Genomic DNA, 17,431 nt, shown 5'->3' on the forward strand with positions numbered 1-17,431 from the left:
AAAATAATCACATACACTACAAATAAATAAATAATCAACATGTATAAATAATTTAATAGATTTAAAATAATAATCATCTTTTCATAACCCCAAACCCACAAAAATTATTTTTAAAAGGTAGAATTTGATGGTTTTATTATTTTTTACAACAATATACAAAAATAGTTTGATTTTATTTAGTTGCAAGTGAAAATTTATAATAGTTAGATGACATTCAAAAAACCCCTCTAGTATCAATACAGATTTAGTAACATCAAATTTTAATTAATATAATAATAGTTTATTATAATAACAAAAATAAAAAACAAATTTTTTTTATTAAAAAAAAAAGGAATGGAGGGATAAAGGAAAGAAGAAAAAAAAAAACAATTTTATATAGATTTAATTTTTTTTTAATTGTTTAACTTTTTTTATTTTTTGAAAAAAAAAAAAAAAAAAAAAAAAAAAAAAAAAAAAAAAGTGTAGTACATATGTTTTTAAATTTTAATAATTCATCATTTGAAAAAACACAGGTTTTATTGTCAAATAACCTCTTATATTTGTAAAAAAAAACAAAAATAATAGATTTAAATTATTTTAAAACTGTTTTTATTTTTTTTTAATTTTTTTCTTTTTTTTTTAATTTAAAATTATAGTGTTAAGTGGGTTAATTTATTTTGGTAGTATCATTTTTATTTTAATTTAATTGATGGAGGTTGTCTCTCAATGTGATGTCAATATGAAAAGTAAAAAAATAAAATGGGAAAACAAAAATAATGCATAGATTTTTAAATTTACAAATCAATATATAAAAAAAAAAAAAAAAAAAAAAAAAAAAAAAAAAAAAAAAAAATTAAATCACATCTAAATGGAAATATAAATAAAACTCCAAATTTTATAATAAAAAAACATTTTTAAAAAAAGCGATTAAAATTTGTTGGCCAATTATTTTATTGTAAAGATATTAAAAGTGTTCTCGTTTTTATTCCAGACTTAGACTCTTAATTTTAAAATGTTTAAACAGTACTCCTATTATTAAGGTGGTTATATGTTTTTTGTTTTTTTTAAAAAAAAAAAAAAAAAAAAAAAAAAAGACAAAAACAAAAACAAAAACAAAAACAAAAACAAAAACAAAAAACAAAACAATTTTAAAAATAAAAAAAAGAATGATATAAAATAATTTAAATAAATTAAAAGCTTTTTGTTGAAATTGAGCATTAATAGTAATAATTTTAAGTTTAATAAAATTTAAGTTTTTTTTTTGTACATAAATGATATAATGAATATAATAAAATATAAATTTGGATGTGACTATAATTAAATTATAGATTATTTTTTTAAAATCATCTAATATGTGGGTTAAATAATAAATTTTTTTTAAAAAGACAATTTATTAAAACTACAAATTTCAACTGATTATTAAAAACTATTTTAATTTATCCACATAAAATTAAATAACTACGATTATTTTATTTTGTATGTACTTATTTTATAAATAATTATAAAAAAAATAGTAATTTTCAAAAATAATTCCACATCATTTTAAAAGTATAAATTTAATTTTTTTTTTTTTTTTTTTTATAGAAACAAAAATAAAATTAAAATTAAAATTAAAAACAAAAAAATAAAACTTAAAAACTATAAAATTAAAAACAATTAAACCTTTCAAAAAATAATTTAATAATTTTATTACTAATTAATTAATATTAAAAAAAAAAAAAAAAAAAAAAAAAAAAATCAATTGCTTGTTTCTTTTTTTTTTTTAAAATACCTTTACAAAAATTACCTACCATTAGATACTTGCTGTTGGATTTTTTTCTTCTTTATTTTCTCTTCTTTTTTTAAAAATGTCTAAATTATTATTTTCTCTCTTCTTGATTTTTTCTATTATTAGTGTTACTTTTGGTGTAAGGGCTCTTTAATTTCTTTTAGAGAATATTTTTTTAATTTCTTTGATTTTATTAATTAGTTATTAATTTTTTATTCTTATTATTTTTATTAAAGAATATAGCTGTACCTCATATCCCAATGAATATTCCAGATAGAAATTCAAAAAATGAGAATGTTCCAAACAATTTGGTATATAAACAAACATACTATGCTCCACCAAACGTTCAAACACCATCAAAATTACCAATTTCAAATCAGCCTCCACAAACTCAATCACCACAAACTCAGTCACCACACGTTAACACTAATCCAACTTACCAATCAACAACCAAACCACAAAATGATAATAATAATAATAATTACAATAATAACAATAGCAATAATAATACTAATAATAATAATAATAATAATAATAATAATAATAATAATAATAATAATAATAATAATAATAATAATAATAATAATAATAATATTAAAAATAATAATAATAAAAATAATAATGAAGTATATAATAATTTAAGAGCCTCCAATTCTAATACATATACCCCAAATAAACCAGTAATGGTAACAAAAACTTTTTCCAATGAAACACCAATTAGACAAACACCCCAACCAACACCAAGTCTTCCAATAACAAGAGAAACAATTACCAGAGAATCAATCACAAGAGAACCAATTACTAGAGAACCAGCTACCAGGGAATTAATTACAAATGAACCACAAAATCAACCAACAAATAGACCACAAAATTATAGTGATAATAATATCCAAGAACGTCAAGCATCGCCAAGAGTTTACCAAACTGAACAACCAAAATCATCAGCCAATACTACTCCTGCATTTTCTAATACTCCTTCAAATTCCCAATTTTCAAAATCAAACTCTCAAATTTCTTCCCAAACCCCAGCCCTTTCCAAACCTTCAAATTGATTTTTTTATTTCGATTAAATAAACAAATGTATTTTAATTCTTTAATATAATTTCTTTTTTTTTCCATTTTCTTTTTTTTAATTTTTTTTTTTTTTTAATTTTTTTTTTTAAATGTTTTTTTTTTTTTTTTTTTTTCTTTATAACAAATAAAAATAATAATTAATATCAAATATTATTGAATGTCAAATTTTGATGATAAAATATTTAATAATAAAATAATAAATCAACTTACAGATCTAGACACTTAGGAATTAATAAAAGAAATAAAATAAAATAAAAATAAATAAATAAAAACAAAAAAGCTTTTAAAAATAAAGAAAAATAATAAAAGATAAAAAAAATCCATCCTTATGATTTACTGTTTCTTTAAGTACGGTTTTCCAATTCACAATTTAAGAAGGTGAAATATATTTGAGTTGGTTAATTTGTTTAAAAAAAAATCAAAATGGAAAATTGAATTTAATAAAAAAAAAATAAAAAAATAAAAAAATAAATTAAAAACAATTGTAAAAATAAAAAGTAAATAAATAAATAAAAAAACCACCACATCCACACTTTAAAATGTAAAATAATCCAAGAATCCCTCTAAAATCTTTAAGATTTAAAAATTAAATCATTTTTAATGTAACCCAAACCTAATAAGCTTTTTTCATAATTTCTTTTTTTTATATTTTTAAAAAATAAGATCATAACCTTCATATATATTTAAATATAAAACCTCGATCGTTTTAATAAAAATTTTTATATTTGAATTATCATTTTTATCCAAAAGGAGATTTATCAACTTCATTTTTTTTTTTTGGTTTTAAAAATATGAAAAAGATTTAAGAGAATTTTAAAAAAAGACTTTTTTTAAATTGATAAATCGGAAGACATCGTCCAATTGAACAGTTTTCTGCTAATTATCAATAATGTTGGGAATAAGGATCATTTTGTTCCAAATCAATTAATTTCTTCTATTCATTTCATGCCGGTATCCATATATAAACCCTTTGTTAAAATAATTGGGATCCTTCATCTTTTCCTGTTTTCAAAAAAAAAAAAAAAAAAAAAAAAAAAAAAAAAAAAAAAAAAAAGAAAAATTGGGAAAAGTAATTTAAAAAGATAAAAATAATAAAAGTAACAAACTTGGTCAATTTCATAAAAAAGAAAAGAAAAATCCGAGATAAAAAAAAAAAAAAAACAAAACTGTAAACAAAACTGTTAGTAAGTATTTTAAAAATCCCAATGTTTGAGAATAAAAAAAAAGAAACTAAAAGTTTATTGATTATTATAATAATCCGAAAATGGAAAGATAGATGCCTTAAAAAAATAAAACTTTATCAAGATAGATTTAAAAATTTGTAAACAATACTTCCCATTAGATAATACCTTTATGATAATTAATTCAAAATTTACATCATTTTTTTTTTTATTTTTATTTTTTTTTTTATTTTTTTTATTTTTTTTTTTATTATAATAAAAAAAAAAAAAAAATAAAAAAAAGAAAGAAAAGAAAAGAAAAGAAGAGAGAGAAAATTAAAAGAGTTTTAATATTAAAAAAAAAATTAAAATTTGATAATCAAAAAAAATATAAAATTAAATAAATAATAATAACAAGAAGAAAAAAAAAATGTATTTATAATAAAAAAAGAATATGAGAAAAAAAAAAAATTATTATTAAAATAAAAATAAAAATTAAAACAATTATAATTTTCTGAATTTAATTATAATTAATTTTAAAAGATTTGTAACTTATCTATTATCAATCTCCTAAAAAAAAAAAAAAAAAAAATTAAAAACATAAATATAAATGTATAAAAATGGGTGTTTAAAATTAAAAAAAAAAAAAAAATTTTTTAAACCTTTCAAAAGTCATATGGGAAACCCATTCAAATAATTATAAATAATATCACAAGTACAATTTATTTATATTTTTGATTAATTGTTAATATTTATGTTGTTTTTTTTTTTTTTTTTAGTAAATAAATTTACTAATAAAACTGGTAATTGAAATTTTTATATTTATGTATAAACTTTAATTTCTTTTTTATCCTAAACATATTTTTTTAAAAAAAAAATAATAATAAAAAAGAAAAATAAAATCTTTGAGAAATTATAATAAAAGTATAAGTAATTTTTTTTTTTTTTTTGTGGTAAAACAAAACTATTATAAAATATTATATTTTTAAAACAAACAACAACAATATAAATGAGATCAATAAATATAAAATTATTTTTTCAAATAAAATCAGGAAGTTAATTGTAATAAATAACAATAAAATAAAAAAATAAACTTTTTACCCCTTTTTTTTTTATAAGGTAGTTATTAAAAAAAAAAAAATTACATGATTATTTATTATTATATTTATATAATTTTTAATTAATCAAAAAATAAAAATATAATGTGATTATAAAAAAAAACTGAAAAATTATTATTATAATGAATCGTTGATTTGAATAAGTAAAATTATATATTACCAAAAATAGTTGTTGTTAAATAATTTTTTATTTTAAAAATCTCGATTATTATGAAATGGTTTTTTTTTTTTTTATAACCTTTTTTATCTGTATGTATCAACAAATGTTATCAATTACCTATTGTTTATCTAATTGATTGCATTGTTATACCTTTTGATTTTTACTATAATAAAGATAGATTTATAAAATAAAATACTTATTCCCTTAAAAACACTTTATTTAACCCCACATAAAAATTTAATATGTCCACAATTTTAATTTTTATACTTTTATACAATAAACAAATTAGTGTTCAGATAATTTTTCGATTATAATAATATATGATTGGATACATTTTTTGTTTTTTTTATAATTTATTATTTATCATAATGATTTAGTATTACAATAAATATTTTTTTTAAAAATAAAAAAATTAAAATTATTAATCCAAGTTTTTAAATATAAATTCAAGTCTAAAAAAAAAATTTTAATCATTAACAAATTCAATTCAATAATTTAACAAATCAAAATATCTTCAAATATTTTTAAATATAAGATTACATTTATAACATTACATTTTATAACATTATATAAATAATCTAAAAAAAAAAAAAAAAAAAAAAAATGAGATTATTAGTTTTATTCCTTTTATTAACTCTAACTTTTTCAAATTTAATTGTAAGTTTTAATATTAAATTCTAAAATAAAAATTAAATTATAAAATTATTAACATTTTTAATTAGAATGCAGATAATTCAAAATCATCTTCATTGGAATCATCAAATGCACATGATTTATCATCTCCATCACCCTTAATTCAACCAAAACCTTCTGAAAATCAAGCAGGTATTCCAGCATCTGGAAAACCAATTGATCCCAAAAAGGAAGTTGTAACTCTATCATCTTCTCCTTCAGTTTCACCAAGCTCTTCTCCAAGCTCATCACCATCATCCTCACCATCTGTCTCCCCAAGCTCTTCACCTTCATCATCACCAAGTTCTTCCCCAAGTTCTTCACCAAGTTCTTCTCCTTCATCCTTACCATCTTCTTCACCATCAGTCCAACCAAGCTCTTCACCAAGTTCTTCACCTTCATCTTCACCATCAGCTCAACCAAGTTCCTCACCATCTTCTTCACAATCAGTCCAACCAAGCTCCTCCCCAAGCTCCTCACCATCCACCACCCCAAGTTCACCAAGTGAAACTCATTCATCATCATCCCATTCACAAGATTCTTCAGCACCAAGAGGTGTAGGAAAAATGGTAGTCCCAGCTGATAACAAAGAAACTGGATCATCATCATCAAATTCACAAGATTCATCTGCATCATCTTCTCAAGCTCCATCATCTTCATCATCTCATGGTTCATCTGAATCTTCTGCTCAAGGATCATCAGAACAAAATTCATCAGAACAAAATGGCTCTAAAAAATTGGTAGTCCCAGCCAGTGATAACAAAGAAGTTTCATCATCACATGGTTCATCTGCATCATCACAAGCACCATCATCTTCACATAGTTCTTCAGAATCTTCCCCAAATACTGCTTCTTCACATGAATCTTCCCATGATGTATCATCCAATAATCCATCTTCAGAATCATCAGAAAATACTGCTTCTTTACATGCCTCTTCTCATGATTCTTCTTCTCATGCCTCTTCTCATGATGCTGCTTCTCACGCCTCTTCTCATGATGCTGCTTCTCATGCCTCTGCTCATGATGCTTCTTCACATGCCTCTTCTCATGATGCTGCTTCTCACGCCTCTTCTCATGATGCTTCTTCACATGCCTCTTCTTCACATGATTCAAAAGCACCAAATGGAATTGGAAAATTAGTAGTCCCAGCTGATAACAAACAAACTGGCTCGCACTCATCCAATTCTCAATCTGAAGAAAACTCAAAGGATAATTCATCAAATTCACAAGATTCATCAGCATCATCTTCTCAAGCACCATCATCTTCAAATTCTCATAGTTCATCTGAACCATCAACCAACAAAACCATTGAATCAAATGAAGACAAGAAATCTTCATCATCTCAAGCTGGTTCTCACACCTCCTCTTTATCAGAAAAATCACCAGCATTTCACCAATCTAGTTCCTCATCCAAACAATAGATGAATTTTTATTGTTATTTTTTATTTTAGAACCTTTTTGTAAATAGCTTTTTCTTCAATTTTTTCCCCACTAATCAATTATTAATAATTAATTATTTAGTGAAATAAAATTTTTAAATTCATCCAAAAATTATTTATAATTTTATTATTATTATTTATTATTATTATTATTATTATTATTATTATTATTATTATTATTATTATTATTATTATTTGGTATTATTATTATTAGTATTATTATTCTAATCAATAATATTATCAATAATAATATTATAATTATATATTTTTTTTTTTTTTTTTTTTAATTTTAATAAATAATTTGTTTATTTTTATTTTTTTTTATTTTTTTATTTTTTTTTATTTATTTCTTTTAAATGATTTTACAATTTTAATATTATATTTTAAAAAAGATTATTGATTTGAAAGTTGAGTTAAAATTGAAGAATTTAAAGGACTTTGATTACTAGTACTACTATTTAAACTATCACCATTTTCACTATTATCACCACTGATACTTGTATTTGTATTACTACTTATACCACTACCACCACCATCATTTGTTTGCTGTTGTTGTTGTTGTTGTTGTTTTTCAATATTTGATAATTCATCTGTTAAAATTGTGTCCAATTGTTTGAAACTTTCTTCCAATTTCTTTGATAACTCTGTTGGCTCTTCAATAGAAGATGATTCAAATGTATTATTTGCATGAGAAATTAATTCCATTGTAATTTCGTATGTATAAAACAATGTCCTCTTAATTCTTAATACTTTATCCTCATCATTTGACATTGGTGGCTTTTCTGTTTTAAATTTATAATTTAGTATATTTTTAATTGGTGCCATATGATCCTAAAAATAATTAAAAAAAAAAAGAAAATAAGTTAATATCTTTTTTTTTTTTTTTTTTTTTTTTTTATAAAAATAATATTTACATCTGAAATCTTTTTAAATAATTTAATTAAACCAATACCTTGATTAACAGTTTCAATATCATCAACATATGATTTAATTCTACCAAGATTACTTGAAATATTAATATAATAGATCTGCATATCAATTGGTGTTAAATAATCATCAACTTTAAGATTTGATTTGTTATTTATTCGTTTTGTGTTGTTGTTATTATTATTATTACTACTATTTGGTATATTGATATTAATTATTGGAGTTGCTATATTATTTGAAGTTGGTGTAGTTGGGGGTGGTGGTGTAGTTGGCGCAGTTGGTGTAGTTGGAGGTGGTGGTGTTGCAGTATCTGCAATTCCATTATTAGTTATAGTATTAGTAGTATTATTATTATTATTATTATTTGAACCATTATCAACTATAACGAAATCTGAAGAATTTAAAGAAGATTTTACAGGAGGAGTATTTAAAGAAGGTGAAGAAGAATCACCAGTGATGATTGCAGAACGATTTTGGGGTGAAGTTGGTAATGATGGTAATGGTTTAGTTTGAGATGAGATATCAGATTGAGATCTTAGCTTACCAATTGTAGTTGGTAAACTTGCCATATCCATTGAAGTTTGAGATACTTGAGGGAAAATAGTTAAAACATGTTCAACCAATAAACAAAATAAACTATTGAAATCAGCAAAAGTCTCTGGTCTTTGAATATCCTCTGCTTTTAAATTTGGTATTGGTTCCAAAATCGATGGTCCAATAACAACACTAAGATTGGTTAAATCCATTTTAGTTACATCACGATGTTGATTCATTAAACTGCAAATTAATAAAATCTGTTTTAATAATGCCTGATTACAAACTGGTAATGTTGAAATTAATCTTCTTAATTCTGTTATAATTGTACCACCACTACCACCACCACTATTATTATTACCACTACTACCAACAATATTTAAATTACTACTACTATTACTAATATTATTATTATTATTATTATTATTATTATTATTATTTTTAGCAACTGTTAAATATTTTGAATAAACATTATAAAGCACTAATGGTTCAGGTAAAGATCTAAGGAATAATTTTAATACTGATGAAACACAATGTGGATCAATGATAGATGCACTCAATTCTAATGGTGCTCCACTTTCAATCTTTTGTTGTAATGCTTCAAGTGATGATTTACCTGCTGAAACCCTAAACATACCTTCGGTATTTATTGATTCTTTCTCTAAATATCTAAATATTTCATCTAAAAATGATGGTAATGGTTTATTACTTTCTCTTGCAAATACTTCTTCTAATTTAATTCCAAATGTTTTCTTTGGTACATAATTTCTTAATTTTGCTGCAACTTTATTCTAAAATTTATATATAAACATATTTTTTTGGAAAAAAAAATTAGAAGAGTGATATTTTTAAAATAAAAAAAAAAAAATAAAAAAATAAAAAAAAAAAAAATATACATACAGTTTCTAAAATTATTTTTTTATAATTATCAATATCAGATTTAATTTTTGACATTTGAAAAACACCTCTTTGAAAAAAGTCATTATAGGATTCGAAAGAGGATAATATAGTTTGTACGGTTGAGTTTTCTAAAGCCAATTCAGAGTCATTGTAGAGTTGAAGTGTTTCTTTTTGAGTACGTTCAAATGCTTCGGTGTCCTTTTTAAGGTTTGCAGAAGATGATTTACTCGTGTCAGTTGATAGATTCTTTAATTTCTTTTTACCCTCTTTTACCATCTCCAATTGAATGCTTATGGTTTGTTTCAATGGTTGGGTTGTACGATCGTATAATAGGTTACCTAAATGATTGAATACTTCGCTTATACTATTTTGCCATTCCGATGCTCTTGATAAACAATCTGTAATTGGTATACGTGAATTAAAGTATGCTGCATCCATTGAATATTTTTTCATTGATTCCGCAATCTGTTTACTTTGTAATGACATTTGGAAAAATGTTTGTTGTTGTTTTTCCATTGTCCTTTGAATTTCATCCATATGTGCTACATTCTCTTTAATTCTATTATAAACTTCTTCTTGATCCATATTTTGTATGTTCTTTTTCCTTAAAGATTTTATATTCATTTTTTAATTTTTTTTTTTTTTTTTTTTTCTTACTTTTTTGATATTATTTTTTAAAATATTATTATTATTATTAATTTTTTTTTTTATGAGATGAATAATTATAAATATATATAATATGTTTTTTTTTTTTTTTTTTTTTTTTGTTAATTAATTAATTAATTTTGAAATTAAATAGAATGGTATCAAAAAGAAATAAAATAATTGGTACTTTTTTAAAAAAAAAAATGGTGTGATGAGTTTTATTTTATTTTTTTTTTTTATTTTTTTTTTTTTGTTTTTTTTTCTTTGTGTATGTGTTTAAAACTGGTATGTGTGAGGTGTAAGTGGTGAGAAGGTAAATTATTGTACAAATTTTTATAAATGTAGATAGATATTAATAAAAATATAAAGAGAATGAAATGAATGAGAAAACACAAAAATGTGATTTTGGGGGGTGTATGTTTTTTTCTTTTTCTTTTTCTTTTTCTTTTTCTTTTTTTTTTTTATATATTGTTATTTTTTATTTTTTTTTTTTTTTTATAATACAATAATGTAACAAAGGTGGTTTTTTTTTTTTTTTTTTTTTTTTTCCTAAATTATCTATCTATATTTTTTTTTTTTTTTTTTTTTTTTTCAAATAAAAAAAAATATATCACTTTCTTCGTATTTAGGTATGAATTTGATATATGAGAAAAAAAAAGAAATAAATACAAATACAATTGCGCAATAAATATAATGTGTTTTGTTGACAATAAAATAAAAAAAAATCTCTTTTTTTATCTTTTTATTTTTATTTTTATTTTTATTTTTTTTTTGAAAATTTTTTTTTTTTAGAATTTTTTATATTTTTATTATAAGTAAACACACCAATTTTTTTTTTTTTTTTTTTTTTTTTTTTTTTTCAAAAAAAAATGATTATCAAATTTTGAAAATAAAATAATTAAAAAAAAAATACAAAAAAAAAAAAAATTAAAGATAAAAATAAAAATAAAAAATAAGGTCTTTTTTGGTTGTTATTGGCCATATTTTTTTTTTTTTGATTGTCCAAAATTAAAGATAAAAATAAAAAAAAAAATAAAAAAAAAAAAGTGGGAATTAATTAAAGCGATCAATTCATCCCATTTATACTTTTTTTAAACTTGAAAAAAAAAAAAAAAATAAATAAAAAAAAAAAATAAAAAAAAAAAAATTTAAATCCCAACAAAGGACAATATCATTTGTATAGTTTAATTTTGATTTAAACTTTAATAATTCATATTTATTTATTTTTTTTTATTTTTATTTTTATTTTTTTTCTCAAAAACAATCAAAAATGAACTACGTGACTTTTTTTTTTTAATTTTTTACTTTTTTTTTATTTTTTTTTTTTTTTCAATTTTTTTTTTTTTTAAAATTTTTTTTTTTTTCCAAAAACCGAAAGTGAGAGAGGTCAAAAATTTTTTTTTTTTTTTTCATTCAGTTTTTCTTTAGCCTATAGTATTCATCAGAAATGGAACAACAAAAAGCACCACAAGTATGTCTCACTTTTTTTAAAATTTCTTTAAATAATTTTTTTATTTTTTTTTATTTTAAATATTCAATTTGAATAAAATAAAATGAAATAATAAAAATAAAAATAAAAATATTAATTATTATTAAATTTTTATAAAATAATTTTAGGTTACTTACTTAGAAGTCGGATCATTAGTTGGTCACAACGGTTTTGTCACCTCTATTGCCGTTTCACCAGAAAACCCAGATACCATCATTTCATCATCACGTGATAAGACTGTTATGGTATGGCAATTAACCCCAACTGATGCCACCTCACCAGGTAAAGCCCACAGATCACTCAAGGGTCACTCACACTTTGTTCAAGATGTTGTCATTTCCCACGACGGTCAATTCGCCTTATCAGGTTCATGGGATAATACCTTAAGATTATGGGATATCACCAAAGGTGTTTCAACCCGTCTCTTCAAAGGTCACACTCAAGATGTTATGTCTGTTGCCTTCTCATCAGACAACCGTCAAATCATTTCAGGTTCACGTGATGCCACCATCAAAGTTTGGAACACCCTCGGTGAATGTAAATTCACTTTAGAAGGTCCAGAAGCTCATCAAGATTGGGTTTCATGTATCAGATTCTCACCAAACACCCCAACCATCGTTTCAGGTTCATGGGATAACAAAGTTAAGATCTGGGATATCAAGAGCTTCAAATGCAACCACACCTTAACTGACCATACCGGTTACGTCAACACTGTCACCATCTCTCCAGACGGTTCATTATGTGCCTCTGGTGGTAAAGATACCTTTGCTTGTCTCTGGGAATTATCATCTGGTAAACCATTATACAAATTAGAAGCTCGTAACACCATCAATGCTCTTGCTTTCTCACCAAACAAATATTGGTTATCTGCTGCCACTGATGACAAAATCATCATTTGGGATCTCCTCACCAAACAAGTTCTCGCTGAAATCGTCCCAGAAGTCAAAGAACAAGCTTTCGACTCAAAGAAAAAGAAAGAATCAAAACCAAAAGCACCAGCTTGTCTCTCCCTCGCTTGGTCTGCTGATGGTTCAGTCTTATATGCTGGTTACAATGATGGTTTAATCCGTGTTTACAAATCATCATCCCAATAAATTTTTTAATTAAAATTTCAAAAAAAAAAAATAATAATGTGTGTTTTTATTTCTTTTTTTAATTTTTTTATTTATTTATTTATTTTTTTTCTTTAAATCTAATTAAACACAATTTTTAATATTTTTTTAATTTCCTATGTTCAATTTTTTTTTTTTTTATTATTATTTTTTTAATAAATTGTTGTGATATCTGTTTGCTGGAATGGGAAAACTTTTTTTTTTATTTTATTATTTTTATTTTATTTTTTTTTTTTTTTATTTTTTCCTTTTTGCAATCAAGAGAATTAATTTAAAAAAGATAATTTAAATAATAAAAATGGTAGGACATTCAACATATATCTTAGAATCAATCTATGTAGATCAAGTTAATAATATTCAAATACTGGTGGTTTAACAAAGAAGTATTTGAAAAAATGGACATTTTGAAAGAATTTCAAAATATAATGAAATCTCACTACGAATTAGTTGAACTAAAAAAGAATTGAGAAAAATGAAATTATAATTCTCTTTTTATTTTCTAAATTAAATAAAATTAAATAAAAAAAAATAAAAATAAAAATAAACAAAATATTTGGATAAAATTAATAAATTAAATTTAAACTTTCCTTTTTTTATTATTTTTTTTTTTACTTTTTTATTTTTTTTTAAAAATTTAAATCCAATTAAAATTCTAAAATATTTTTAAATATATTCTAATTTTTAATATTTTTTTAATTTTGTATAATTTATTTTTTTAAATCTTTATTTTTTTATTTTTTTATTTTTTCTTTTTATTTTCTGGAAACATTTTAGAAATATCTGTTGGTTGAAAGAAATTGGAAACTTTTTTTTTTTTTTTTTTTTTTTTTTTCTATATAAAGGGAATTAATTAAATATTTTTAATTTTTGCTAATCAAAAAACAATATATTTAAAAATAGATAATTTAAATAATAAAAATGGTAGAACAATCAACATCCACCTTAGAATCATACTATGAAGATCAAGTTAGTAATCTTCAAATGGCAAAATCCAGTGGTATACAAAAAGAAGTAATTGAAAAAATGTTTAATTTGAAAGAATTTCAAAGTATAATGAAATCTCACTACGAATTAGTTGAACAAAAAAAGAAATTAGAAAAATGAAGAATTATAATTCTCTCTTTTTATTTTTCAAAACTTATAAACTAAATAAATAAACAAAAACATGTTTGGTTAAAATTAATTAAATTTAAATTTTCCTTTTTTTTTATTTTTTTTTGTTTTTCCATAAAATATTAATTTAATCTAACCCCACTGCTATTTTTATAATTTGCATATTTTTTTTTTTTTTACTCTAATTTTTTTTTAAAACATTTTTTTTTTTTTTTTTTTAAATTTTTTTTTTTAAAAATTTTATTTTAAAAATATTGATGATTGCGATCTGAATGGCTAAATCACACACTGGTGAATAACAAAAAATTAAATTTAGAATTGGGTGGCAAAAATAATAAAAAAAAAAAATAAAAAAGGATTTCAATATTTGCAAAAGTTTGGGAAAAGCATCAATACCAATAATTCAAATTATTTCATCCTAAAAGTTTTTTAAAATAATTATAAAAAAAAAAAAAAAAAAAAAAAAACCTTTTAATTCATTTTTTTTTAATTTTTTTTATTTTTCCACAATATAACAACTTTTTTTTTTTTTTTTTTTTTTTTTTTTAATTTTTTTTAATTTTTTTTTTAATACATATAACAATTACCAACACAACAGATAAAACAATAACCATTCGAATAATTATACATATAAAGTTTTTTTATTTTTTTTTTTATTTGTATAATATATTAATGGTTCACAAAAATAAATAATAATAATAATAATAATAATAATAATAATAATAATAATAATAATAATAATAATAATAATAATAATAATAATAATAATAAGAATAATAAAGATAAAAAAGATTATTTAAAAAAAAAAAGAAACAATTAAATCAACATTATTTTATTATTATTCAAGTAAATTTATTGGTTTTTTTAATGTTGTAAATTCAAATACAAAAAAAAAAAAATAAAAAAAAAAAAAAAAATAAAAAAATAATAATTATAATAAAAATAATTTAATAAATAAATATAAAATCATAATAAAAAAAAAAACAGAAGCCTTTCATTATTTTCACTTTTTTTTTTTTTTTTTACTTGAAATTTCAAGGGCTTGCTACAATTTTTTTGGGAGAGTCGTATCGAAAAGCTCAAATTCATTTTTCAATTTTTCAGCCTTATCGTTTTTATAAGCGGAATTGCAACCATTACCAACAACTGTAAAAATATTCAAAATTATAAAAAAATAAAAAAAAAAAAATCAACACTTTGTACAAAAAAAAAAAAAAAACAAAAAATTATCACATTGCATTAATCACAACAACCTTTGTAAATAGTATCACACCCACCCCACAATACACACACGCACATCACCAATTTCACCATCAATTTCACCATTAATTTCACCATCAATTTCACCACTTTATTATTAAAATTAGTATATAAAATTTCAATCGATCAAAATTAAAATAGTCAATTAAAAAAGAAAATAAAAATAAAAAACATATATATAATATCAAATGTCTTCAAAATATTGTATAAATGGGACAATAGATCCATCAACAACAGAGGAATTTGAAGGAGTTATAGTAGATATGAATATTGGAGGAGTATTACTAGGTATTTTTTTATTAGTTGGCTGTTGTTTTTCGATTATACCACAACACATAAAAATTGTAAAAACTAAATCAGTAGTGGGATTAAGTTTCCTTTGGATGTTTTTAGGTAATATAAATCAATTTAGTGGTTTTATAAATATGTGTAAGTTTCAGTGGTACCAAATTTAAATAATAATAATAATCATAATTATAAGAATTTTAAATTAATAATAATTCAATTTTTTTGTTTAGTTGTTTTAAAATTCCCGCAGGTTCAAGCATGTAGTACATTGGGATTTGCAAGATGTGGTCCTTCTTTATTATCATTATTTCAATCATTTGGTATATGGTTATTCTCATTTCCAATGTATGTATTAATTAAATCATTTATTTTTAAAACTATTTAAAATGATAATATTAATATTTATTTATTTATTTTTAAAAAAAGTTATATATTATATTTAATTTTTGCACCAAATGATTTAAAATTTATAGAAAAGACAAGTTTAAAAGATTTATCATCAGCAAGAAAAGAATATAGGTTAGCACAATTGTTTTTTTTAATGTTGGTGATGTTTTTATCATCGATAATACTGGTAGTTGGAATTTTAGTTAGTGATATTGTTGGAACATGTACACATACAACTTATATATTTGGTTATGGTATGGGAATGCTTTCAACGATTATAACGTTTGTACAATGGTCACCACAAATTTATAAAACCATTAGAGATAAAGCAGTTGGTTCATTTTCAATCATTATGCTTTGTATACAGGGTCCTGGTTCACTAATTAATTTATATTATTTAATTTTCGTTTCAAAAGAGAGCGTTTCAACTTGGTTAGCATATTTATGTTCATCAGTTCAAATTTTCATACTTTTGGGATTATTAATATTTTTCGATCGTAGAAATAAGAGAATTGCAAGAGAACTAAAAGAATCATCAATTGAAGAACAAGATATTCATTCTGGTTCTCCAAATCAATCTGTTTTAAATTATAAAGAAACTCATCCATTGTTATTTACACAATCACCATCATTAAAATCACAACAACAAAATAATAATAATAATAATAATAATAATTCCTCAAATCAAAATCAATCTAAAAATCATAGCATTTTAAATTCTTCTTTCAACTCTAGTTATCATGAAGAAAATGACAGAGAGGAATATTCTGATCAAATTTAAAAATAAAAATAAATATAAAAACAATAATGATATATTTGGTAAATGATTAAAAATAAAAATAAAAAAAGTTAATTTTTTAAAAAAAAAAAAATAAAAAAAAAAAAAAAAAAGTTTATTTTGGAGGTGGTGCAAAAAAAAAAAAAAAAAAAAAAAAAAAAAAAAAAAAAAAAAAAAAAAAAAAAAAAAAAAAAAAAAACATTAAAAAAAGGATTTTAAAGTTTTAAATAAATAAAATAACACATTGGTAAAGTTAATTAAAAATATAATAGAATTATATACTAATCCAAAAAGTTGAATATTTTTAAAGTAAATCAAATTTGTGGATTTAAAAAAAAAAAAAAAAAAAAAAAAAAAAAAAAAAAAAAATTAAAAGTAAATGCAAATATTCTTTTGCCAACTCATTCAAAGATATTTATTTTACTCATTTTTTTAAGCCCGTCAAGATTTTTTTTTTTTTATGATTGAAAAGTTATTTTTTTTTTTTTTTTTTTTTTTTTATTATTTTTTCTTTTTTTTATTTTTAAAAAAAAAATTAAATTTATTTTTTTTTTAATAAATTTTTTTTTTTTTTTTTTTTTTCTTTTTCCTTTTTTTTTTCCAACCTTAATAAAAAAATAAACTCATG

The 17,431-nt window shown here is 21.1% G+C and overlaps 7 protein-coding genes across 7 annotated transcripts; 5 read left to right on the forward strand and 2 right to left on the reverse strand.

Moving 5' to 3' along the window:
* Positions 1-1,826: 1,826 nt before the first annotated feature.
* Positions 1,827-2,799, forward strand: DDB_G0275189 (hypothetical protein; the record flags this gene model as incomplete). The annotated part of the gene is made up of 2 exons (XM_638743.1): positions 1,827-1,886; positions 1,984-2,799. 2 exons carry the CDS (start codon positions 1,827-1,829, stop codon positions 2,797-2,799), a joined length of 876 nt encoding a protein of 291 aa, XP_643835.1.
* Positions 2,800-3,434: 635 nt separating this feature from the next.
* On the reverse strand, positions 3,435-3,589 carry DDB_G0275187 (hypothetical protein; the record flags this gene model as incomplete). The annotated part of the gene is made up of 2 exons (XM_638744.1): positions 3,435-3,457; positions 3,493-3,589. 2 exons carry the CDS (start codon positions 3,587-3,589, stop codon positions 3,435-3,437), a joined length of 120 nt encoding a protein of 39 aa, XP_643836.1.
* Positions 3,590-5,862: 2,273 nt separating this feature from the next.
* DDB_G0275155 (hypothetical protein) lies at positions 5,863-7,352 on the forward strand (the record flags this gene model as incomplete). The annotated part of the gene is made up of 2 exons (XM_638745.1): positions 5,863-5,916; positions 5,982-7,352. 2 exons carry the CDS (start codon positions 5,863-5,865, stop codon positions 7,350-7,352), a joined length of 1,425 nt encoding a protein of 474 aa, XP_643837.1.
* Positions 7,353-7,763: 411 nt separating this feature from the next.
* Positions 7,764-10,355, reverse strand: gacI (RhoGAP domain-containing protein; the record flags this gene model as incomplete). Its single annotated transcript, XM_638746.1, has 3 exons — positions 7,764-8,201; positions 8,285-9,622; positions 9,732-10,355. 3 exons carry the CDS (start codon positions 10,353-10,355, stop codon positions 7,764-7,766), a joined length of 2,400 nt encoding a protein of 799 aa, XP_643838.1.
* Positions 10,356-11,823: 1,468 nt separating this feature from the next.
* On the forward strand, positions 11,824-12,959 carry gpbB (hypothetical protein; the record flags this gene model as incomplete). Its single annotated transcript, XM_638747.1, has 2 exons — positions 11,824-11,847; positions 11,994-12,959. 2 exons carry the CDS (start codon positions 11,824-11,826, stop codon positions 12,957-12,959), a joined length of 990 nt encoding a protein of 329 aa, XP_643839.1.
* A 936-nt stretch (positions 12,960-13,895) lies between these two features.
* On the forward strand, positions 13,896-14,081 carry DDB_G0275043 (hypothetical protein; the record flags this gene model as incomplete). The annotated part of the gene is made up of 1 exon (XM_638748.1): positions 13,896-14,081. The coding sequence occupies one exon, from the start codon at positions 13,896-13,898 to the stop codon at positions 14,079-14,081; it is 186 nt and encodes a 61-aa protein (XP_643840.1).
* Positions 14,082-15,538: 1,457 nt separating this feature from the next.
* On the forward strand, positions 15,539-16,806 carry DDB_G0275297 (hypothetical protein; the record flags this gene model as incomplete). The annotated part of the gene is made up of 3 exons (XM_638749.1): positions 15,539-15,779; positions 15,869-15,983; positions 16,065-16,806. 3 exons carry the CDS (start codon positions 15,539-15,541, stop codon positions 16,804-16,806), a joined length of 1,098 nt encoding a protein of 365 aa, XP_643841.1.
* Between the last annotated feature and the right edge of the window lie 625 nt (positions 16,807-17,431).

This window comes from Dictyostelium discoideum (assembly GCF_000004695.1).
Source record: "Dictyostelium discoideum AX4 chromosome 2 chromosome, whole genome shotgun sequence".
Lineage (NCBI taxonomy): Eukaryota > Evosea > Eumycetozoa > Dictyosteliales > Dictyosteliaceae > Dictyostelium > Dictyostelium discoideum.